This window comes from Spinacia oleracea, chromosome 4 (assembly GCF_020520425.1).
Source record: "Spinacia oleracea cultivar Varoflay chromosome 4, BTI_SOV_V1, whole genome shotgun sequence".
Classification (NCBI taxonomy): domain Eukaryota; kingdom Viridiplantae; phylum Streptophyta; class Magnoliopsida; order Caryophyllales; family Amaranthaceae; genus Spinacia; species Spinacia oleracea.
The window spans coordinates 68,208,041-68,233,343 of record NC_079490.1 but is presented as its reverse complement, the minus strand read 5'-3'; the positions used below and the strand labels follow the sequence as shown (position 1 = coordinate 68,233,343).

Here is a 25,303-nt window from a genome sequence, read left to right as displayed (position 1 = left end):
GTAAATCTTTGGCTTCATAGTCCAGTATTATCTCAGCCTTTCTGACAAGGTGAACAAATTCTGCAACTGTTTCTTCTCTTGGTTCACTTAGGTATAGTTGCTTGAAGCGACCAAACCCACTGTGCAGTGAATTGAGCAAGATAGAGACTGCCATCCTTTCGCTTATTGGTGTTCCTAGCAGACTTAGGCGATCAAAATATGAAAGCGTAAGATCCACATGGAACCTTAGTGGGACGCCTACCCTTTGTTTAGTGCGAATGAGCTGAACATGTGTTTCTTGGACTTCCATCCTATAACACCTGTTGGGAGAACTGACCTTAAGACCAGACATTGATTCAATCAACTCATGGACGTTTAGGTCCCTGTCCTCCGTGCTTCCACGACAGATATCCCTCAGATTCTTGACGAGCGTAAAAGGTTCATAAGCTACAAACCCTCTAGCCCATTCATCAGGAATATTGTTCAGCATGAGACTCATAACTTTTTTGAGATCCGCATCCCAGGCAAAAAATCTTTCAGGGGCCATGTCTCTGGCATAGTAGCTTGGCATGGGATGTAACAGCACATACTCAAGTACATTGAGTCTGACTATTTCAACTAGCTTAGCTTCCCATTCAAGAAAATTTGTTAGGTTCAACTTGACCATAAGCTCAGAAGCCATGATGATGTTTTGATTGTTGTTTTCCATAGTTAAAACTACAATTGAAAAGAATAAACAAATAAATAACCATTCAGAGTTTTTCTTAATAAACTTAAATTCTAGCATACATGCATAATTCAATGTTTATTAAGCATTTTATTCAAGTTATGTGTTCCGACAGGTGTGAATAAAATGATTCCAAGATCCTAAAATCCATTGAAGAATTAAGCACAGTTTGTTGACTTAATCCTAAAACATCTTAGGTAAGCAAAAACCTTTTGCTAATAGTCTAGAAACTATTCTTGGTTGATAGGCACGTCTAAGAACTTATTAGGTAAACCTATCGATTTTGCCACGACATAAAAGGAATCCTTACTTATATCGTTGAGTTTCACCAAAACTAACATGTACTCACAATTATTTGTGTACCTTGCCCCTTTAGGATCAATAAGTAACACCTCGCAGAGCGAAAACTATTACTAGATTGATGTAAAGGATATCCAAACAAGTGTATATTTTGGCATGGCACCTTTTAACTCAATTTTTTTTTTTTAAAGTTTGGAACTTAAGGCTCTTACTATGTTGGTTAGATTTTAAGTACTAAAATCCTTAATCATTGCAACATAATAAAGCCACAATCTCATGCATAATTAAGACATATTTAAAGCAATAAATAACTTAAAGCATTCATAAGATAAATGTGATCTAGTATGGCCCGACTTCATCTTGAAGCTTCAACTTCAAAGTCCGTCTCGAAAATCTCCGTGGGAGGCACCATTTTCTTCAAATAGGATAAGCTATAATTAAACTAATTACAACTATTTGATGGTACGCAGACCATATTTGAATTGAAAAACAATTTTGGTACTTTAGACCAATTACATTCAAATTAATGATACGCAGACCACTAACACCACGGTGACCCTCGGGATATACAATCAATGTGTGATTATGTGTGCCACGATCATGAAGCAACTCAATAACCCAATTATTTTCTTCTACTCGTTGTTGTTCACACTTAATCATAAACCGACAACCACATGCCTTACTCTTTGTGTTTGGTCGTTTTGCGGTCTCTGGATCCCTACAATTGTTTTCCCTCCTTCCCCGATCGCATTTCAAGTAGCGGTACTTACGACCATCTTTTTGCGTCGTTTTGTACGAGCTACTTATCAATATGAACCCCGATCCGATAGCCACTTGCTTTGCCCAATTCGCTGAGTTTTCAAATCCATCGAATATTTCATTTGTTGCAAATAGATAACTATAATCAACATCGTCGCCACCATAATCCGGAAGTGGGGCCTATAATAAAACATAATTTAATAATTAAAATCACTAACATAATTTCTAAAATTCATAAAAATTAAATTAAAATATAATTTTCAAATAAAATAACAATTAAAATGACACATGTAATTTCTAAATTTTCCTAAATGAACATGTAATTCTAAATTAAATAACGATTAAATTAACATATAATTTTTAAAATAATGTTACTTTGCGCGTAATAACTAACATACTTTCTAAAATCACTAACATAATTTTCTAAATTAAATAAAAATTTAATTATCATATTATATTCTAACTTTGCGCATAATAACTAACATAATTTCTAAAATACTACCTCCGTTCCTAAAAGTTCTTTACGCTTTCCGTTTTAGTCCGTTCCTGAAAGTTCTTTACACTTCTACTTTATTCCATTTTTACTCTTATTTGGCCCACCATAACTTACCCACTCACAATACTTTAATATTAGTTTCCACCCACTCACATTGTTGGACAATTTATAGCCACTCATTTTCCATTTGTTACCCCACCACCACATGTTCACCAAAATTCCTTAATTACCGTGCAAATAGTAACCGTAAAGATCATTTAGGAACGGAGGTAGTATATAAATTTTAAATAAATAAATTCTAAAATAACTAACATAATTTTCTAAACTAAATAAAAATTAAATTAATAAATTATAATATTAATTTTGCGCATAATAACTAACATAAATTCTAAAATAAATAAATTTTAAAATAACTAAATAATTTCAATTTCTACAAATTTCTAAAATCACTAACATAATTTTCTTAAATAAATAATTATTAAATTAACTAATTATAATACTAATTCGAATAACTTTACATTAAAAAATAAAATTTTATTTAAACAAATTTGAATTTCAGATTTAATTTTGGCGCACAAACATTGCATGAAAGACATGTAACTGGCGCACAAACATTGCATTGGTTCCATGAACCTGGCGCACGGAATTTGCACCAATTCCATGAACCTGGCGCAAATTCCGTGCGCCAGTTCCATGAACCAATGCAAATGGTGTGCGCCAGAATTTAATAAAAAAAAAAACACCATTTTTACCTCCTCCATTGAAGCTTACGAGCTTTCCGGGAGCCGATTTTCCGAGACAAATTCCACGACTATATACACCGCCGCAACTCCCACATGAATTATGAAGAAACAAACGTTTTCCGGAGTTTCAGTTTTCCGGCAAATAATGAAGAAACATGTATGAATTTCAGTTTTCCGACGACTATAAAAGGGGAAAAAAATACTCGCCGGAATTTCATTTTTCCGGCGTCATTCCGGCAGCCAGTTGGTGGGGACGGGGGGTTGAGAGAGAGGTGAGGGAAAGGTGAGGTGAGAAGGGTAAAAAAAAAATGAAAGGGAGAGGTAAGTTTTTATAAGGGTATTTCTGTACTTTCACTATGAATAGTATGGCGTTTTTAGCGTGGGCGGGTGTCGAATAGCGATACACAATATATATTCTACGCTTCACCCATTCGTATGCTAAAACGAATGGCCCATGTAAATATGCAAGTATTTACGTGAATTAATTAAAATTCACGTTCACATAAACGCGTCCTAAAAGATTAATCAATTTCCAAATTATTAATCCTTAGACTTTATTCTAATTAAAATTGAATTTAATTAAAATAATGCGACCTACGAAATAATTAAAATAATTATTTCATTTTAATTTCATTTAGTGGCTCCCACTCAAACCAATAATTATTCCGGATAATTAATTATGAAATATTAAATTAAAACTCGCGGCCCGGCCCAAGCAAATAAAATATTAAATTAAATATCCCGTTAGCCCAAATTAATGCAAATATACGAAGCCCAGCGAATTAAACGATTTAAAAAAAAAGTCCAATTGCTTGATTGGGCTAGGCTTGCGCCCAGCCCCGCCTCGCGTGAGGCCCAAGAGCACACGAGCAAGAGCTCGCGCACCCTGCCCCATCGCTCGCGCGCGCGCGTCCTCGCAGTGATGCTGCCCTGCGCTACGTGTTGTGCATCGTGAGTGCTCGACGTCGCAAGGCTTGCGCCTCGCTTCGTCGCAGCCCCGCAAGCTTCCTCGCCTAGCGCGCGCGAGGCACGCAGCATCGCTGCTGCTGCCCGTGTCGCATGCCTTGGTCGAGCACAATGGCCTCGTATGGCTCGACGAGCCATACTTCCACCATGCTCATGTTCGTGTTTTTGGTTCGTAATACGGACCAACTTAATTAAAATTAAATTTAATTCACGAACTTGCATTAATTTTATTTTCAAAAAAAAATACGATTTAATTTTCGAAAAACAACGATTTTTAACGATTTAATAAACTTTAACGACAATTCAATTTCGTAAAATTTATAAATCAAGGGCTAACAATATTCAAACTTTCAAGAACGATCGAATCAACTTTAAAGTTTGAACTTTTAATTAATAAAATCCGAAACTTTATATCGTTCATTAACAATTAAATTTCAGATTATTAATAATTTGGTTTAAGTGCGATAAAAATTAACGAAACCAATCAAAATTTTAATCCAATAATTTTTAAAATTAGCCGCTGACCCATGAAATTATACCCCCTTCAATTAGGGTTGTAAATTTTACGAATTGGGGAAAGGCAAAATTAGGGTTTATACTTATCAGAAAAATCTGAAATTTTTACCATAGATCAAGCATGTACACAGAAACATTGTGTCAAAATTTCAAGAAATTCCGAGTAGTTTAGATCGACCTTTTAATTGAATTACTGTCCGACACTTTTAATTTTTAATGAAAAATTAACAAAAACGCTCAAAAAACGATACTTCGAGGCCTGTTTTCGCAATTCTATTCCCATGTGTTGATCTTAGAAAATCGTTTTCCTTCAGATTAGGGTTTTAAAAATCGAAAAAACGATGATTTTTTATTTAGGACCTGATTATACGCAATTCATCCAATAATTCGTAAAAAATTCCGAAAAATCAACAAAAAATTCAAAATTTCGACAGATGCAAAAACAATAATAATCATGCTAATTCATGCTTTGAATACATAAGGCTCATGATACCATTTTAGGGGAATACAGTTAAACATAATAACATGTGCGGAACAATCCCCAAAGCCAGGAAACATGTATAAAGCACAGATTAAGCAAACTTACATTCGAAGCGTGTTTTCCACAATAATCTGTCAACGAACACGAACAAAGAACTCCACTTGTCGTTCCTCTACTTGGTTCACCGACACGATCAGATCCGTCTTGATAATCGTAGCTTAGACAATTGATCAAGATACTTTGCTTTTGGGAAGAACTCACTTTGGAGGCACAGAGAGAATTAGGGTTCTCTGTGTTTGTCTCTAGGGTTTGAGTAATATGAAGTGTGTGTGTGTTGGACACTAGGTTGCAAGGTTATATCATTAACCTTACTAACCGACCAAGCAAGAAGCAAGGTCGGCTAGCAAGCCGTGCGAGCCAAGCAACGGACACACGCCCGCGTGCCCAGCGACACACTGCAGGCCGAAGCCTACAGCACGCGCGCCGAGCAGCTGGGCCGTGGGCCTTGCTCGCTCGTCGCTGCTGTTGCGCTATTGCTTGCTGCTGCGTGCTCGCGCCCAATGGGCTTGCCTCGCGTGCCTTGGCTTGCGAGCTTGCTGGCTCGTTGGGCCTTGCACGTTTACGTGCTTGGCTCGACGGGCCGGCAACTCCGATGCCCTTTGTATTCGCGATTTAATATATTTCCGATATATTATTTATCGTTTCGTATACGACGAATCACCGTCGTACGATACGATTTATTCGCCACGCCTAGCTTACGAATATTCGCGATACGATATACGATTCCGACATAGGTCGTATCGTATAATACGTTTCCAACTAATTTCCGAAAAGCTATTAAATGAATTTCCGATTCATTTAATCCGGTGATCTGTTACGTGTCATTGGTGTGACCTTGTAGGTTCAGTCAAGAGTAAGTTGTGAGTTCAATATCCATTAGAACTCACTGATCGGAAGCATTGCTCCAGCTAGCTGTTACGATCACTTGATCTCACTGAATTAATTGTTCGCAATTAATCTGAACCTTGGTATTAGACTTAATGCACCTTGGGTGAAGGACATATTTCCTTCATTTCTACCACGAATTTTTGAGAACATAATGTTTGTTTGCTCGAAATAATGTCCTTTTGGAGATTCGTTTCCAAAATGACAAGTGGGAGAAAATAGACCTCGAAAGTCTTCGAGGCGAACAACAAACATAAACGGACATTTCGAAGGCTGTTCGAAGTTCTTTAGATAAATCCGAACACGTATTCTTTAAGGACTTTAGAAGTGGCTTTAAAGAATAGACATCTTGTAGAAGATTTTACAAGTGCTTCAAGGAGAACAGAATATTCAAAGGACTCTCAAAGTGCCTGTTGATATTCTATTTTTTGATCGATGTTCTATACCCAAGTAGGTATAAAGTTCAAGTCACTGAAACTATGAGATTCTTCTATTAGATAGTGAAGAATCATGGAGTTCAGGTCACTGAAGCCATGCGATTCTTCTATTAGATAGTGAAGAAACCTACAACTTGCAGTCAAACTATTATCATGTAGATTAATAAGTTTGTGACTTGTAAGAAAGCTATGACGAAACCTATATTCCCTAAAATGGTTAGAGGCCATATATAGATTCGGATGTTTTAGATGGTTAAAGGCCATAAAACATAATGTTTTGATGACAAAATTGAAATTTTGTTGATTTGCAAAAATGGTTTACATCTATTGGTTGCAAATTGGTTTTAAGGATAAAAACCATCAAACATGGAATTGTGTTCTCACACAAAGTTAGATTAGTTGCTAAAGCTTACAAGCAAATTCATGGCATGGATTGTGCTGAAACCTCATGCATAATCGTAATGCTCAAGTCTATAATTCAAGCAATGATTGCATATTGGTACATATGTCAATTGGATGACAAAACGTATTCCTCAATCAAATGTTGGAAAAAACTATGTACATGGTATGTCATAGGATTTGTGGATCCAAATAAATACTTGAAAAGGAAAGCTAGCTTATGAAATCTAAGTACAAATTTAAGCAAGCAATTGAGAATTAGAACTGTATTTTAATGCAGCTAATAAGTATTTTAGTTTCATAAAATTTACATGATTCTTATATATATATAAAAAGTTTAGTGGGAGTACATAAAACTTAATTGGTCCTATGTGTATCACACACATATCTCTCTATTGTGAAATAACATTCAAATCCTAATAACTTAGATTTGAAATTATTTATCAATGATGGACCAAGGCGAAACTTAGTACATAATGGGTATTAAGATCCATTTACAAAGATCTTAGAATATTATTTTGGATTAAGTAATGGCATTTACTAAATCTAACACGAAAGACTCCTTAGGAGATATTCGACCCATGTGAATAAATCTAAGTAAAGAATGTTTTTTTTTTTTTGGCAAATAATAGAGAATTATATTACCAAAGAGAGAACACCCTCACAACAGAGACAACAAACAGCAGTTCCCCCTCAAGGGAACACCACAACTAACTACACCGAATCAGGACATCTACTGATTCCTGCAATCTACAATGAAGAGAATCCTTCTAACAACACTGTCTACAGGATCAAGCTTCTTAATAAACACACTAGCATTTCTCTGAAGCCAAACTGCATAAACAGTTTCAATAAAAGCTACACTACAATGCTGATCCTTCTTCTTTGTACTTCTACTTTTGACTGCTGCCCACTGAACCTCTTCGTGCCAGCTAATGATGTTTCTTTGAATTCCCAACTACATCAACACTGCTTTCCAGATATCATGAGAGTAATGACACTCGAAGAACAGATGAGACAATTTCTCATCCTGCACCTGACAGAATTCACAAACACCATTAATATTGAGGTTCCATGATAACAACCTATCTTTAGTAGGTAACCTATTCTGCAGGGCCAGCCAAGTGATGAAGGTAGCCTTAGGACTGGCTTTGCTATTACACACTATTCTTTCCATTGTACCTGAATGCCACCAGTATGAAGAGCCTTATACATTATGCTAATCTTGAATTTCCCATTCACAATGAACTGATCCACCCCACCAGTTTGCACCAAAATATCCCTCTGTTGCCAAATCTTCTTCAGAGACCAGGTGAGCCCATTAGGGACAGGCATGGTCCAGAAGTCATGATGTTTCACATAGTAGGAGTGAATCCATTTCACCCAATTGAAAGTGCCCAACAATGCTTTAACACGGCAGCTTTATTCCAGGTTACCAAATTCTTCAAATTCCACCCTCCACGACTTTTGGGAAGACACATGTCATCCCAAGCTACAGGTGCTTTCTTAGACCCCAAATCAGAGCCTGTCTACAAGAAACACCTACACAGTTGCTGAATCTCCTTCATCACTTTCTTTGGCATGACAAAAATCTGACACCAATATAGCTGCATACCAAAAAGAACAGATTTAACTAGTTGCAGTCTCCCTGCATAAGATAGGAACTTTGCAGTCCAGCTTCTAATTCTTGCACTACTTTTCTCAATAAGAGTCTTACAATCAACATATCTCAGTTTCCTGGTGTTAAGGGGAACCCCCAGGTATCTAAAAGGAAAGGAACCTTTTTGGATACCAATAGCATCAACTATCTGTGTCTCCACATCAGCAGGAATACCAGCAGTATAAACTTCACTTTTATGTAAATTTGCACTAAGACCAGAAGCAGCAGAAAATTTTAGAAAGGCACCAAACAAGGAATTAACAGAAGGCACATCTGCTCGAGCAAACATCAGCAAATCATCAGCAAACATCATATGAGAAATCCCCAACTTTTTACATCTTGGATGAAAATTGAACCTCCCCTCTGAAGTGCCAACAGCAAGACTTCTTGATAAATATTCCATTCCCAAGGCAAAAAGATAAGGAGACATAGGGTCACCTTGCCTCAAGCCTTTCTTTGCAGGAATAGGCATAGTTGGAAAGCCATTCACCAAAATTGAATAAGAAACAGTACTGAGACATTGCATCACCCACTTGATAAACAAATCTGGAAAACCTAACTCTTGCATCATAGACTTAAGAAAAGGCCACTTAAGGGAGTCATAAGCCGTTTTTAGATCCACTTTGATCATACATCTAGGAGAAATGTGTTTCCTGGAATAACACTTCACTAGTTCAGTAGCTAACAGGATATTATCAGCAATATTCCTGCCTGGAACGAAGCCAGCTTGGGCATTATTCACCACATCCCCAATGACTGATTACATTCTGTGAGTTAGAATTTTTGAGATTAATTTGTACACAACTGAACAACAGGCAATAGGTCTGAAATCCTTGATATTGGTAGCATTCTGCACCTTAGGAATCACAGTAACTGCTGTGTTGTTGACCTGTTTCAACATTCTCCCTGTGGCAAAGAATTCTTGTACAGCTCTATATATGTCCTCCTTCAGAATATCCCATGTAGAAATGAATAACTGAATGTTAAACCCATTTAACCCTGGAGCTTTGTTGATATCAATACCTTTCAGAGCTAGATCTATCTCCAAGGTAGTAACAGGTTGAACTAGAGCCTGTGCAGAATCTGCAGACAATTGTTTCCCTTTCCTCACAACTGAAATATTAATGCCCTCTAATGAAGGAGCAGCAGAGCCAATTAGATCATGGTAAAAGGTACTGATCTCCTTTTTAATGTCTTCGGACTTGGTTAGCTTTACCCCTTGACTATCATAAAGGATATCAATACTATTCTTGGCATGCCTCTCTTTCATAGCATTAAAAAAGAATTTTGAATTTGAGTCACCAGTTTGCAGCCACTGGATTCTTGACTTTTGCTTCCAAGCACACTCTTCTTAACAGCTTTGATGGAGATGCTTATGATGGAGATGCTTAAGGCCCTTCTTAACAGCTTTCAACTTCTGCCACACTTGAAACATAGCAGTGCCAACAACAGGAGTGTCCCACCCTTCCTGTACAACCTGCCTAAAACGCTCATGAGAAGCCATGTAATTAAAGAACTTGAAGGGTCTGCTACCTTGATGATGAGCAATATTACAGTCCAGTAAAAGGGGAGAGTGGTCTGAGATTCCAGGATTCAAATAGTCCACACACACTTCAGTAAAGATACTCTGCCAATCACAGCACCCAAAGGCCCTGTCAATTCTAGAGGATATTCTTTGATCACCTTGGCCTTTATTACTCCAGGAGAACATATTACCACAACTTTTAAGTTCAGTGATCCCAGCTGCCTGAATACACTCTTCAAAATCTTTTGTTTCTGCAATCTGAACTGGATTTCCATTTACCCTATCACCTGAAAACAGCACAGAATTGAAATCTCCCATGATTAGCCATGGTTTTGTCAAAACTGCACTAAGATTCACTAACTCATTCCACAATGGTCTCCTATGCTCAATGGTGTGGAGCCCATACACTGCAGTAAAACACACACTAAACAGCCCATCTTTATCACTCAGATCTCCATGAATAGTCTGATCAGTCTTCCTAATCAACTGAAAGTTCACCCTATTGTGTTTCCATCCAATCCATATCCTACCTTTAGGAGAACAAGTGTAGTTCATCTCCCAAAGCCAGGCAGAACCAAATTTATTCTGAATTCTTTGTGCATTTCCTTCTTTCCTTCTAGTTTCAATAATAGCAATAACACTAATATTATGCCGACTCAAAATCTTCTTAACCTCCACCACCTTACTAGGGTCATTAAGACCCTTCACATTCCAGGAGCAGATTATCATGGTGGGTATTCATTCTCCCCCCCCCCCTCCCACTCCATCCTCATCTAGAGAGAACTCTGGTGCAATGTCAACCACAGTATGCACTTGAGCAAGACCAAGGGAACTTTCATGTGTTCTAGATTCTCTCCTCCTCCTTGAAACAACCCTTCATCCATCATCTTGAACATTTTGTTGTTCATTCTGGCCACTAGGAGTATGTTCTGTCTCAGCATCCTTCTCATCCACTACTCTATCAATCACTGGAGCATCATGATTAGGCTTTACAGCATCTGCTTGAACTTTTTTTGGTTTCCACACCTTGTTTACTTTCTTAGGCATATGAACTGCAGGTTGGAATCTAGTAGCATTACTCTTTTTCACTTGACAATCATGCCCAATCACCTTGCAGTCTTTACAAAATGAGGGAAGCCAGTCATAATCCACTTTTAGTGTGAAGGAGCGACCTGTAGAATCCTGGATAAGCACTGATTTAGGCATGTCTTTAGTGACATCTACTCAATCAACATTCGAGCAAAGGAGATCCTAAGCTGCTTGGAAGTGCACTCATCAGCAAAGAGAGGAACACCAATCAAGCTACCAATCCTGCTAAGGGAATCAGGCCCCCAACAACACAATGGTAGATTAGGTAATCTCACCCAAACAGAAATAACTCTAAGTACCTCCTCTTTGAAATTGAAGCTTGCAGTCCATGGTTTTGTGATCATTGGCCTACCAAAAAAGGTATGTGGACCAGCCACCAGTACTACATCTCTGTCCTTCTTGGAGCCAAATTTGACTATGAAATAGCCATCATCATGGAGAAACACCTGAGGTTTGCTAACATTCTTCCATTCATTCGCTATATATCTAATAACTGCTCCTATTGATGGTTTGTCTCCAACAACATACATTATCAACGCAGCATCCCAAATAGCAGACATCTTAGCTATATCAACATTATCAAGCACAGCTACAGGGGAACCTTCAGAAATTATTGGAGCAATAAAAGATAGTGATGTACCTTTCGCAGTAAGATGAGATCCTTGGAACAGGTTCACCCATGGCTTCGCAACCACGTTAAGGTCTGGACGTGGAACAACCACCTCTTCATTCTCAGTACGAACATGCTCTGTACGGACATGCTCTGTTTCCCCAAAATCTTAGGAGACCTCCAGCAAGCTACCCTCTAAATGCACCAGATCATTCACACCACTCACACTTCCCCTTCTGTCATTCAAAAACACCATAGGTCTCCTAAAAGGAGCAGTGGGGTCATGAACCTCCATACCAACCAGAGTCGATGACGGTGTGGTGTGAATCAGTCCATGAAGAGGAGAAACCTAGTGAACAACATCATGATAAGCTTATATTACTTCCATTAAGTAAAGAATGTTTGAACTATGTATAAGCATTTACTAAGTTAAACATCAAAGAATCTAATGAGATTCTTCACCTATATTATATGTCAAAGAATTTAGCTGGATTTAGTGTCTACTAAAACTAGATGAGCTAAAGTTACATGAGTGGAATTCAATTGGGAATTATTCTGCGAAAGAATTTGTCATGTATGATATAATATGAGGATCGCCAAAAGTGTATCGTATGACTTTAGGCATGACAAACATATACCAATGTCTATTGATCTAAGTAAAGATCAACTAGATTGAGATCAAGAAAACTTATGGTACTTGAAAAGGTACATAAGAATATTTCTTTATTCAAGGAAATAAAGATATGCTAAATATTGATGCTACACGCATAAACGCTGGCAAAGGATCAACCAAGATCCCTTTGGAGTTAACCATTGACAAGGACGAGCTAAAGAGCATCGTGTTTTGAAATGGCAACATGGATTGGAGACCATGAGTTGTTGCGTGGGAAATTAAATATTAATTTCTATGTTCTAAGATACAGCTGGAAAGTCTTCCACATATCCGTGAACTGCTTGGATAAGTAAATCCAAACAAAGCATCACTAGCAACCTATACAGTTGAAGTAAAAGTACTTACTGCCTAAGAAACAATGAAATAGGGTTGTTTATGTTAAAGAGTTCTTCGCTGAACTTGGGTAGATCACATGTCTGCTGACTTGATGATTCTTCATTGCAAAATGCGTAGAACCACTATCGAAGCAAGAAAGACTGGATCACATAATAAACAAACTCAAAAGATCTTATCATCCTATCTCGAAAGACATTCGATGAAAAGGATATTAAGATTGGCAAAGCATGATAACTAAACCTATGCAACAAGTGAGAAGCAACACTCACATTGTAGCACTGAAAATCAAGCATAACTTTGAATTCCATGAACTATTTTAAAGATGGGTTTGAGGCCCATAGTTGTAAAACATTGGGGTTGAACATTTATCATATATGAAATGTATTTTCATATTCCATTTAATCTTGGTTTAGTATTAAATGATGAGTCCTTTCAATTTGACAATATATTCAAGATAAACTGTCAGGACCTCCTATGACTAAGAAATGGCTATCAAGTGAACTTGAATGGAAAAAGTTGAAAAAAGTCTCTCATCGGAGTTTTCTATAAAGGTGGATGCATAGAAAACACTGGACGACTAGAATGCAAGATGACTAATAATTATGTTTCTTGAACTATGTGGACATGACAATGTCACAATCATTTGCATAGATACTTACTTTGAGAAGACTAGTATCGGACAGACCTATGAAACTTTACTGTAAGAGATGAAAATATGTCATAAGTAAATTTTATTAAAAATTATTAGACACTAATCCTCAATACCTGAGAGATTTGATATTACTTGTTTGAGAACTGGTTACTTTGACGTTGTCAACCGTCGCACCGTAAAAGGAGGCTATAACGGCAATGCTCGGGTAATCACCTATCAAACGAAGTCTAATCTCAAGATCGCAAGAGCCGAAAGTTGTCCTCTCATTAATCGGGATTTGATGCTGAAAATTGTACGAGGCCACTCGGAGAGCTAGAAACTGTAAAATGCATGGCCGTGCTCAGAATAATCACAGGCTATGATTATCTGTTTATTTGATCAGTTGAACTCTGAAATCGAGAAATACCTCTGGACATAATAAGGATGACAACTCTTACCTTATGTACATGAGCAAGCATCGAGCGACAAATGAATTAGGAAATGCACACTTGTCCCTAAGGACAAGTGGGAGACTGAAGGAAATAATGCCTTGGTCCAAGTATGCATTTAATGTTAAGTCTAATAAAAAGCGGTTCGATATTAATTAACAAGTTAATAATTCAATGAGATCAAGTGAGCTGAATGCCTAACTAGAGGCCGCTTCAGTTCAAGTGGAATTAATGATATTAATCCACAGCTTACTCTTGATTGAACCCGTAGGGTCACACAAATAGTACGTAAACGGATCAAGTATTTAATGGCATTAAATACTCTATCTATGGATATTCGGAATCGACGGATCTTGGTTTCAGTGGGATTTAAGACCGTCAAATTCAAGTAAATGAATACTCCGGAAACGTATTGCCGGAAACGGAAATATGGATCGTATCGGAATATAAATATTGTCCAAGTCGTAGATGTTGCCGGAAACGGAAACATGGTACGTATCGGAAAATATTATCGGAAATGGAAATATTGCCGGAATCGGAAATATTGCCGAAATTGAAATAATTTCAACTCACAATGCATGTTCGATATAATTTCATAATTCTCTTCATAAAGCTCTCATAACAATTCAAATGCAGATATAGACATTCGTAAGATATTTATAACTCGTTGCGAAAACATACAACTCAAACTCAGCATAATAGCTTACACAGTCACAACATATTAGCTTACTGTTGGGGAAAGTAAACACAAATAGAAGGGGTTATTCAACCAATTGTCTCTATTTGGTGGGGGTCGTCACCCTCCTGATAAGCATACGCTTGCAAAACTTAACTAGGACATGTCCCTAACTACGGGTCTATCCCGCCTCTACGAGTCTACTTTTGTAGCACTCGCTTTACGACCAAGCCGATTTAACGGGTCTATCCCTCCGAACTACGGGTCAAGCCCGCTTACCGCTCGCTTCCATTGTTTTTCATCACCGATGCATGTGAGCACTACGCAACACATACTCGGCTACTTTCCCCTACTTAAGCATTTTATTACCAATTTATCCCAATTCGTTGCCAAAACTTATTCGCGTTCCTTTATTCATGTGTTAGCTTCATTCTTATATAGTTCAACTCAATTCCTTTCTCAGAAAAATTCTAAATCCAATTAATTATCATCCTCAAGACTCGTTGACTCTTTAACCTTACAACACTTAGACCATAGTGAACCGGTAGGACATGAGCAATTTTCTTGATTAACTCCTTTGATTAAACTTTCTTAAACCACTAATCCATAATTCGACTTCTAATGTGATATCCTTAAACATAAATTAACTTGAGACTCTAATATAATATTAATTTGGCACGTAGTTTGATTTAATTATAAATGTTAAATTCAACTAGGTGAGTTTGGTGTGCCTAAAATGTATTTTATAAATATTTACACTACTCTTTATATTAAAACAATCTTTATTAACTCAAAAAGAATTATTAATTTCTTTCTAAATTAACTAGTTCCATAAAGAACACTGTTCTTCATAACAAAATCTCTTTTGAAAACTTATTGAAAGAATTCATTATACTCCGCAAAAACCATTATCTATCATTTAAGGTAATACGTTCAAAATGAAATATATTTCAATTATGATTGTTTTCAACATCTATATTTATTAAAATCTTATTCAAAACTAATTTCACCCCCATAATTCACAACTAAAGAAAAGAAAAATTTGCTCGACTTCAAGAAATTCAAATAAATATAACTTGGAGGAATTAAATTATAAACTTTACTTGAAAACATCTCTAAGATTTATTTAAAACTCATTCTTAGCTATATTTTTTACTAGATTCTTTTTTTTTTTGGTGTGAATGAGCCACAAGGGCAATATAAGTAAATCAATAAATAAAATTCATATTCTAACTAATACTCGTTCGTTTAAAAACATTTGATTTGTAACAGTCACCCTTGACACTTTAAGATTCATTTGGTATTGACAATATAGTTATGATCCCTCCCATTAACTAACACCTCCATTTGCTCAACACTTTTGTGCTCTTTTACCTCCCAAAACACGTGCCGAGGAGTATCACAAGACGCGGAACTTGCCAATTTTGACAGGGCATCAGCTTGGTTATTTTCCGAGCGAGGGACTTGCCTTACTTCAAAACTTTTCAGTGGCTCTACTTCCTGGGCCTGCATGTATTTGACCATAGTCGGATCCCAAGCTTCGTAGGTCCCATTAACTTGGCTCACAATCAGTTGGGAGTCAGATAGTACTACAATCTCCTCGGCGCCTGCCGCCTTACACATTTTAATGCCACAAAGCAGGGCTTCATATTCTGCTTCATTTTTTGACGCCTGGAAGTTAAATCGCATAGCATACTCAAAAGTATCTCCTTCTGAGGAGTGACAGATTATCCCAGCTCCACATCCATTCTGTGTGGATGAACCGTCTACATACACTGTCCACACCGTATTTGTATTCTTGGCAAAGTCTGGCCTCGTCATTTCAACAATAAAGTCGGCACATGCCTGCCCCTTGACAGCTTTCCTCGGCTCATAGGTGATATCAAAGGCGTTCAGCTCTATTGCCCCATTCAGCATTCGTCCCGACGCCTCCAGCTCTGTGAATGGCAGTTTGAGCGGTTGATCTGTGTAGATCACTATTTTGTGAGCTACGAAATAAGGACAGAGCTTTTTGCTGGCCATGAACAGAGCTAAGCCAAACTTTTCCACTGTAGGGTATCTAACTTCAGCATTTTGAAGAACATGACTGACAAAGTATACCGGCATCTGTATTCCCTCCCTCTCTGTCAGTAGAACGGCACTCAACGAGTGCTCGGACACTGCGAGATACATGTACAAAGTCTCTCCTAGCAAGGGACTAACAAGACGAGGCAAGGTATGCAAGTGCTCCTTTAATCTGACCAATGCCGCCTCGGCTTCGTCCGACCATTCAAACTTGGCCTTCTTTCTGATTGTCCTAAAAAAGTAGTGGCACTTGTCTCCAGCCTTGGAAAGGAATCTGCCCAGGGCAGCCAAGCAACTTGTGAGCCGCTGGACCTCCTTCACTGTCTTTGGTGAGCTCATATCAATTACTGCCTGAATTTTGTCTGGATTGGCTTCAATTCCTCTTTCATCAATCAAGAAACCTAAGAATTTGCCTGCCGTCACCCCGAACACACACTTCTTAGGATTCAGCCTCATGTTGTAAGCTCGAATAGTCTCAAATGTCTCCCTGAGATCAGTTATGTGCGCCGCCCTCAGCTTACTTTTTACGATCATATCATCAATATAATCTTCAATATATCTGCCGAGCTGCTTAATGAACACAGTGTTAATAAGACGCTGAAAGGTGGCCGGTGCATTCTTTAACCCAAACGGCATCACTTTGTAGCAGTAAAGGCCTTGTTCAGTAACAAATGACGTTTTTTTCCTGGTCGTCAGGCCACAGCGGAATCTGATGAAACCCTGAGTATGCATCCATAAAGCTCATCATAGCATGCCCTGCTGTAGAGTCGATGAGCCGGTCCATCTTGGGCAATGGGAAACTGTCCTTGGGACATGCCTTATTGAGGTTGGTGTAGTCAACACACATTCTCCAGGTACCATTAGGTTTTTTGACGAGGACCACGTTAGCAACCCAGTCAGGGTACTGACTAGGCCTGACGAACCCTGCCTCCATCAACTTTTGTATTTTCGCGGCTGCCGCCTGATTTCTATCCTCCCCATGGTTCCTTTTCTTCTGACGAACCGGTTTGAAGTTTGGGTCCACATTCAGCTTATGGACGGCCACAGCAGGATCAATACCCGGCATTTCGTCCACTGTGAAAGCAAAGATATCTTCAAATTCTCTCAAAAGGTGGACCAACTCTGCCGCCAGCGGGTCGTCAGGAGAAATCCCGATGGGCACTACTCTGTCAGGTTTATCTGTGTTTAATACCACATTGAAATGAGCCCCAACAAACTCTGGGCGTCTCTCTTCCATGTGCCCTGCTGAGATAGTTAATGTTTCTTTGACGATCTTGGGTTGTGTGTCGCCACATTTTCGTTTGTTTCCCGATGTCCCTTTCTCTTCACCCGTCCCCCATGCTTCTGGACTCAAGGTGGTTAGGTAGCAATCTCTAGCTTGTTGCTGGTCACCATGTATAGTGCTGACACTCCCATCATCACAAATGAACTTAAGAAGCATCAGATGAGTCACAATGACAGCCTTTGCCCTATTCAAGGTGGGACGCCCCAAGAAAATGTTATATGCCGTCAGGTCTTTCACTATGAGAAAACGGACGTCCATTTGTCGAGATTTCTTTTTATTTCCCATCCTCAGAGGAAGGGCAATTATGCCGACTGGGTGGATGATACTACCTCCGAAGCCTATAATGGGATAGTGGATTTTCTCAATCTCTGAGGAATCATGTTGCAGCCGATTCAAGCACTCTAGACTAATTATGTCCGACGAACTTCCTGTATCAACCAAAATACGCCTAACCCTCAGATTAGCAACTTTTAACTCAATTACCAAAGGAACGTCATGCGGGGTGGAGATTTTCCCACGGTCGGCCTCGCCGACTTCAACTTTTGGAAACGGGTCAATTGTGGCCTTGCCGGACAGCATCACTTGCCTAAATCGCTTGGCATAATCCTTCTGGCCCCTCATGGTCGGCCCGCCGGCGGCCAATCCTCCGGAGATGACTGCTACGCACTCTGGGTCGGTACGATTCCCATCTTCCTCCGAGGGAGGGGATTTGTTTTTCTTGTAGAAGGGTTTGCCAGAAACTCCCGTGTTCCTGCTGATATAACTCTTTAAGAATCCATTGGCGGCTAGGCCGTCCAATGCCCTTTTCAAACTCTTACATTCTTTGGTGTCATGCCCAATGTCACTGTGAAAGTGACAGTACAGTTTGGGGTCCCTACTTTCTGGTGGCGACTTCATAGGAAATGGACGATCAATGTCATATTTGGACCCGACATCCATCAGAATTGTGTACATGTCTGTATTATACTCAAATCGCTCCCGATCATAAGTTCTGGACCGTTTCTGGCCTGCCGCCCCGGGAGCCCTGTCTGACTCTTTTGCAATAGCCCACATCCCGTTAGGCCGGCTCTTCTTTTCGAATTTCTCCTTTTTTGCCGCCGGCTCGGCGGTATCACTTCCTCTGGGATCTTTTGGGACGCTGCAAATCTCTGTTGCATGGGTGAAGGCCTCGGCCTCATCCAGCACTTCTGGCATTGTTCGAACGCTTTTCTTAACCAGATCAAACTTGAAAGAGCCCTTTTTAAGCCCTCGAATGAAGTTATCGAATGCAACACCATCTGGCAAATCCGGAATTTGCCCTGCCTCTAGATTGAATCTCTTCACATAGCTCCTCAGAGACTCGTCTTTCCCTTGCTGAATCCTACTCAGATGCATGCTCGTCTTCTTTTCTTCCTTGTGAGCCATGAACCGAGTAGAGAACAATAGCTCGAGCTCCGAAAAAGAACGAATAGTTCCGGCTGGAAGTCTCTCGAACCACTTAGATGCTACTCCTTTGAGTGTGCCCGGAAAATACTTACACCAGGTTAAGTCAGTTGTTCCTTGGACATACATGTGATGCCGGTAGACCAAGAGGTGCATGTCTGGATCTGTGGTCCCATCGTAAGCATCAATGTTGGGCGGCTTGACTTTGGGTTCCCTCGGGGCTCTCATGATGGAGTCTGCAAAAGGGGTGGTGTGTCACAGGGCCATGTTGGACACCCCCCCTGAATGTGATACACAGGATCTTGACGCCTTGAGTAGGGTGCCCGCTGGGAAGACTCGCGTCCGCGAGTTTGACGGGTTGGACGGGTGACCCTTGGGCGCCTGGCTCAGATGCGTATAAGTTGGATGAGGGAGAGGTCTATCCGGCATGATGGGGGTTGACCCAGTGTCAGAAAGTTCAGACTCAGAGTCAGGCAATTGCTCTGCGCGTGGCTGCTCACGTCCTCGGGACGTTTCTCCGATCAGCCGCCGTGGCAGTCGGCGTGGTAGGTAAGACATTGCCTGGGCTGACTTGCTGGCGGCTGTCTCCTCAGGTCCTCGCCTGTCAGCCTGGTCCAGACGTTTGGGGGGCGCAAAGAAAGTGTTGGCCTATTGCTTGCCGGCCCCTCATGATTTGCAGCCACAGCAGTGGTGTAGATCAGCATACTCTTCTGTACCTCAGCATTAAATGTCTTTCCCACATCAGCTTGGAACTCAGCCAAAATAGCCCGAAGAGCACCCACAGAGACAGGCATATCAGGGTTCTCCTCTATTACCGTATCCACCCGAGGATCCAGGTGTCCTCCAGGAGGGGTGCGATTGGCCTGGTCGTCCTCCTTGCTGAGCACCTCTACCTCGGCAGCGTGACGAGGGGTGTGCCCGGCCGCAAATATACGCGCGGCATCTCCAGTGATTCTCGTGGCCGGCGTATGATGTTCAGTCGGCATTTCTCTTTCGAGGGGTGGCCGCTCTACTCGCGTAGGCCGCCCAGTATCGTTGTCCTGTCGTTGATCTTCCATGTTACCGTACCTCCCCACAGACGGCGCCAAATGTTGTGGGATTTTTCCGGTGAGATACCTTGGAGGTTTTCCGGTAACTTTTAAGGATTTCACAAGATTGTATTTTTATAGAGAGAGAAAGTAGAGAGAAGGCAGAGCAGCAATTGCTCTTGAATGTATTGATTGTGGCCCCTTTTTCTAGGGAAGTGGGACTATTTATAGTACTAGGTTTTTGTGGGAATGACCTAATATTCCCTTTACATGATTGGCTAGGGTATGGGAGGAGGACATGTGTCCTTTCTCCTTACAATTCCCTGGCCCTTTTGGCAATAGTGGGCTTTTTGGGCCTATTGTGCTTATTCATACCACTTGGAATACCTACTACCTAGGCCCCTTTTCAGGTATAGGTACATTATACATTCATACATTCTTAAATACAAATACATATACATTGTAAATACGTAGATTGATACCCATGCTGTGGTCTAGTCTTCGTATGGTTTCTGCTTAGGGGGCGTAATACGTGCCATGTGTTGCATTTTCATTGGTACACGAAGGCATGGTAATTTTGTCCACAACAAAATCAATATGAGAAAACCTCATAGTACACATAATTTTCAAATGATAGCTCTTTGTCAACCTTAAATCTTCAATGACCATTTCACGGACCGAACTCATCATTCTAACTCTCGTTTCCAAGTACTACTCAAGTTCCATTTCATATTCTCAATAGAATACTTCGAGATCTAGAAATCAAAATCCCTATGTTTTGAATTTTCAAAGCATGACTTCCCATAATTCAAACAGACAATAGATTCGAGTTATGCATTCATATTCCTCCATTTCATTACTCAAATCTCAACGCTTTACATATCCAATATATCATTTTCTTACAATGTCGAACTCTCTATACCTGATATCACAACTACCAGCGATTCATCAAAAAGGCAATTCATACATTCCTTGACACTTAATCGAACCAATATATAGTTCCCAAATCATATGCCACGATATGAGGATCATAGCAAACCCAAAATCAACCTCGGCTCTGATACCACCTGTAACAGGCCGCCCTTAACGAGCTGCTTCCTAAACACACTTAGTCTAAATTTAAACAAACTCAGCAAGATTACAACTTTAAACCCTGTGAAACAAACTTTAACTCTGCCCCCACCAGGACAGGTTCAAAGAACAAAATCAGCGAAAATCTGAGTACACACATCCAACCTAAAATGCATTTGATAGGTGGCTCAAAAATAGTTTTAGCTTTTATGTTTTATTTTGAAATGTAACTTAGTCACTCAAAACACCTGAAAACTTTACTTAAAGAAGATTTATAATTCCTTTGAAATTAATTTCGTGAAATCCGTATGATTTAAACAATTTTATTCTTTTAAAAGAAAACGCAATGCAACCATATCACCATAGAATAATCGCTATTGTTTGCGACTTTACTTAGTATGCCACATGACTCCCAATTAACAATCACCTCAATAATTTAACTAGCAGCTTATTACCCATCTAGTTATTATCATACTCTGACTCCTTTCCAATCATAACTCTAACAGTCATTTACTCATAATATACATATTTATTCATAGCTCAATACGAAACGCACTTCCACAAAGTTATCACGTCGTATTACTTTGTTACATAACAAACTCACAAACACCATTCCAACTCACAATGCATGTTCGATATAATTTCATAATTCTCTTCATAAAGCTCTCATAACAATTCAAATGCAGATATAGACATTCGTAAGATATTTATAACTCGTTGCGAAAACATACAACTCAAACTCAGCATAATAGCTTACACAGTCACAACATATTAGCTTACTGTTGGGGAAAGTGAACACGAATAGAGAGGGGTTATTCAACCAACTGTCTCTATTTGGTGGGGGTCGTCACCCTCCTGATAAGCATACGCTTGCAAAACTTAACTAGGACATGTCCCTAACTACGGGTCTATCCCGCCTCTATGAATCTACTTTTTTAGCACTCGCTTTACGGCTAAGCCGCTTTAACGGGTCTATCCCTCCGAACTACGGGTCAAGCCCGCTTACCGCGAGTGTACTGATGTAGCACTCGCTTCCATTGTTTTTCATCACCGATGCATGTGAGCACTACGCAACACATACTCGGCTACTTTCCCCTACTTAAGCATTTTATTACCAATTTATCCCAATTCGTTGCCAAAACTTATTCGTGTTCCCTTATTCATGTGTTAGCTTCATTCTTATATAGTTCAACTCAATTCCTTTCTCAGAAAAATTCTAAACCCAATTAATTATCATCCTCAAGACTCGTTGACTCTTTAACCTTACAACACTTAGACCATAGTGAACCGGTAGGACATGAGCGATTTTCTTGATTTACTCCTTTGATTAAACTTTCTTAAACCACTAATCCATAATTCGACTTCTAATGTGATATCCTTAAACATAAATTAACTTAAGACTCTAATATAATATTAATTTGGCACGTAGTTTGATTTAATTATAAATGTTAAATTCAACTAGATGAGTTTAGTGTGCCTGAAATGTATTTTATAAATATTTACACTACTCTTTATATTAAAACAATCTTTATTAACTCAAAAAGAATTATTAATTTCTTTCTAAATTATCTAGTTCCATAAAGAACACTGTTCTTCATAACAAAATCTCTTTTGAAAACTTATTGAAAGAATTCATTATACTCCGCAAAAACCATTATCTATCATTTAAGGTAATACGTTCAAAATGAAATATATTTCAATTATGATTGTTTTCAACATCTATATTTATTAAAATCTTATTCAAAACTAATTTCACCCCCATAATTCACAACTAAAGAGAAGAAAAAATTGCGGGACTTCAAGAAATTCAAATAAATATAACTTTACTTGAAAACATCTCTTTAAGATTTATTTAAAACTCATTCTTAGCTATATTTTTTACTAGATTAATAAATAAGTAAATAAATAAATAAAATTCATATTCTAACTAATACTCGTTCGTTTAAAAACTTTTGATTTGTAGCAGTCACCCTTGACACTAAGATTCATTTGGTATTGACAATAAAGTTATGATCCCTCTCATTAACTAACACCTCCTAATTAGTACTTCACTCTTATACATATAAGACATTTCTTACCGTTTGACTAGTTCCATGACCAATATCAATTTTAACGCTCAGCACAAGTTTCAAGATAGGTTCAACCCAAGGCAAGAAATTCTCAATTAGATTCCAATCCATAACAAGACCCCCGTAACTTCCCTTTTAAATGGTTCAAAATCATTTCTATCTTGAAATTCAAAGCCGACATAAATCATTTCAATAAAACAATCAAATTCATTTGCAAATCAACAATTAAGACTATAAATATGTTTATATATACAAACATAACAATATTGGTACTATATTATACTTAAATCACAACATATATTTTCAAACAACGAAGATGGTTGGACAATGTGTACCTTAACCAACAATAATGCTTAAAGATTACGATCTTTAATTCATAATTCGACCATCACCATGTATTTCACGATACCTATCACCATCACTACTTGCTTGAACTCCAATACATCTCCAACAATCACCTCGACAATAATAATAATAATAATAATCAAGATCAATAAGCCAATCAACGTAATTAGGAATCATACTCAATTTCCCTCTTGAAACCCTTTTAACAACATAATACTACTTACTCTATGGAATCTAATGAAAAACTCCTACGAAAATTAATTAAAACTTTCTTTGAATAAAAAAATTCATTACTATACCAATATAACACTGATTTGATATAGTTGTTTGAAAGCATAATCGTAATTTGAGCTCTTAAAACCAATACCAATAAGATAGTATTTGAACATAAGACAAGTATAAAAGAAATTTCATTTAGGTAAATAAAACCCAATGATCCTATGACTAAACTGATATTTTTTTTTTTTTTAGTAAAGAGATTAGGCTTAGACAAAGTAAACAAATACAAAATAATAAGGTTTACATTGTTTTGGGCTTAAGAAGTATACCTTTACAACAAGAACATAAGTTTGCATTTGGAAATAGATAGTGGAGTGAGGACACAGAAACCCACAACCACAAGGCCAGCAGGGGAGGCGACTCAACAACAAGAAGTAGAGCAACGACAAAAAACACAGCCACCAAACAACGGTGAAGCCACCACCGAACAAGAGAGGAAACAAGAGAAGAGATAATCAGAATGATAATCTAGGGTTCAATTTCCTTCAATCTCGACTAATTAATGGGAGAAGTTAAAAGAAATTACCAATTGGTAAGGTGATGAAGGTGACAAAGCCGACGAGCAAGGTGGCGACGCCCAAGCACAGCCGCAACGCCGAAGCAAGGGAAAAGGAGGAGGGAATTCGAGAAGGAGATCGAAGAATAGTCACGAACATCAGCGAGGCCAACATAACAACAACTTGACGCCGGTGACAGGAAACGATGTCGATGACGCGGCGGTGCAACCGAGCAAGGAGGAGAGAGGAACTGGAGCTGAGGTAAAGGGGAAAACAAAGGGGTGCACCAAGCAGAGAGGTTTTGAGGAAAAACAAATGGGGTTTGTTTCCCCCTTGGTTGATCCGTCCATCATACGTCGTAGAAGAGAAGGGAAAGTGTTTTTAACACTTGACAAGGAAATTTGTTTGCTGGCATTATATTCATGGGACACGTGAAAAGTGTCAAAGAGGGAAAAGATTAGGCTTTTATTTGGTTAACAAGTACTCCTTCCATTTCTTTTTGATGTATCCATTTGGAATTTGGTGTGGTTTTTAAGAAAATTGGAATATTGGTTTGTATGGGTATAAGTGTAATGATTGGGTGTAAGAGAAATGATTGGGTGTAAGAGATTATAATAAGTAAAGGAGTGAGAAAATAATAAAGAAATAAGGTAAGAGAGAGGATTGATAATGATAGGTGATAAAGGAGGTGAGAGAGTGGGTATATGGGGAAGGGAAAAGAATTAAATATTATGGGTGGGGAAAATTAGGTGGGAATATTGGTAGAATCTTTAGGTATTTTGGTAATTAGATAGAAATGTAAGGGTATTTTAGGATAAAATATATGTCCAAAAATAGAATAGATTC

General features: G+C 38.7%; 1 protein-coding gene across 12 annotated transcripts; it reads right to left on the bottom strand.

Moving 5' to 3' along the window:
* Positions 1-1,238: 1,238 nt before the first annotated feature.
* LOC130460048 (uncharacterized) lies at positions 1,239-24,902 on the bottom strand. 12 transcript variants are annotated; one of them, XR_008919893.1, is made up of 6 exons: positions 24,230-24,888; positions 23,672-23,794; positions 13,407-13,612; positions 11,663-11,981; positions 5,073-7,784; positions 1,239-1,945 (listed from the first exon to the last, which is right to left on the bottom strand). XR_008919893.1 is itself a non-coding variant. In XM_056827701.1 (2 exons), the coding sequence occupies exon 1, from the start codon at positions 10,660-10,662 to the stop codon at positions 9,760-9,762; it is 903 nt and encodes a 300-aa protein (XP_056683679.1). In that variant the 5' UTR covers positions 10,663-11,654; the 3' UTR covers positions 1,239-1,945; positions 5,073-9,759. The 12 variants fall into 12 exon arrangements, 1 of the variants encoding a protein (XP_056683679.1); XR_008919890.1 differs by lacking the exon at positions 5,073-7,784 and having other exon boundaries at positions 24,230-24,860; XR_008919899.1 differs by lacking the exons at positions 5,073-7,784; positions 23,672-23,794 and having other exon boundaries at positions 24,487-24,878.
* Positions 24,903-25,303: the final 401 nt, after the last annotated feature.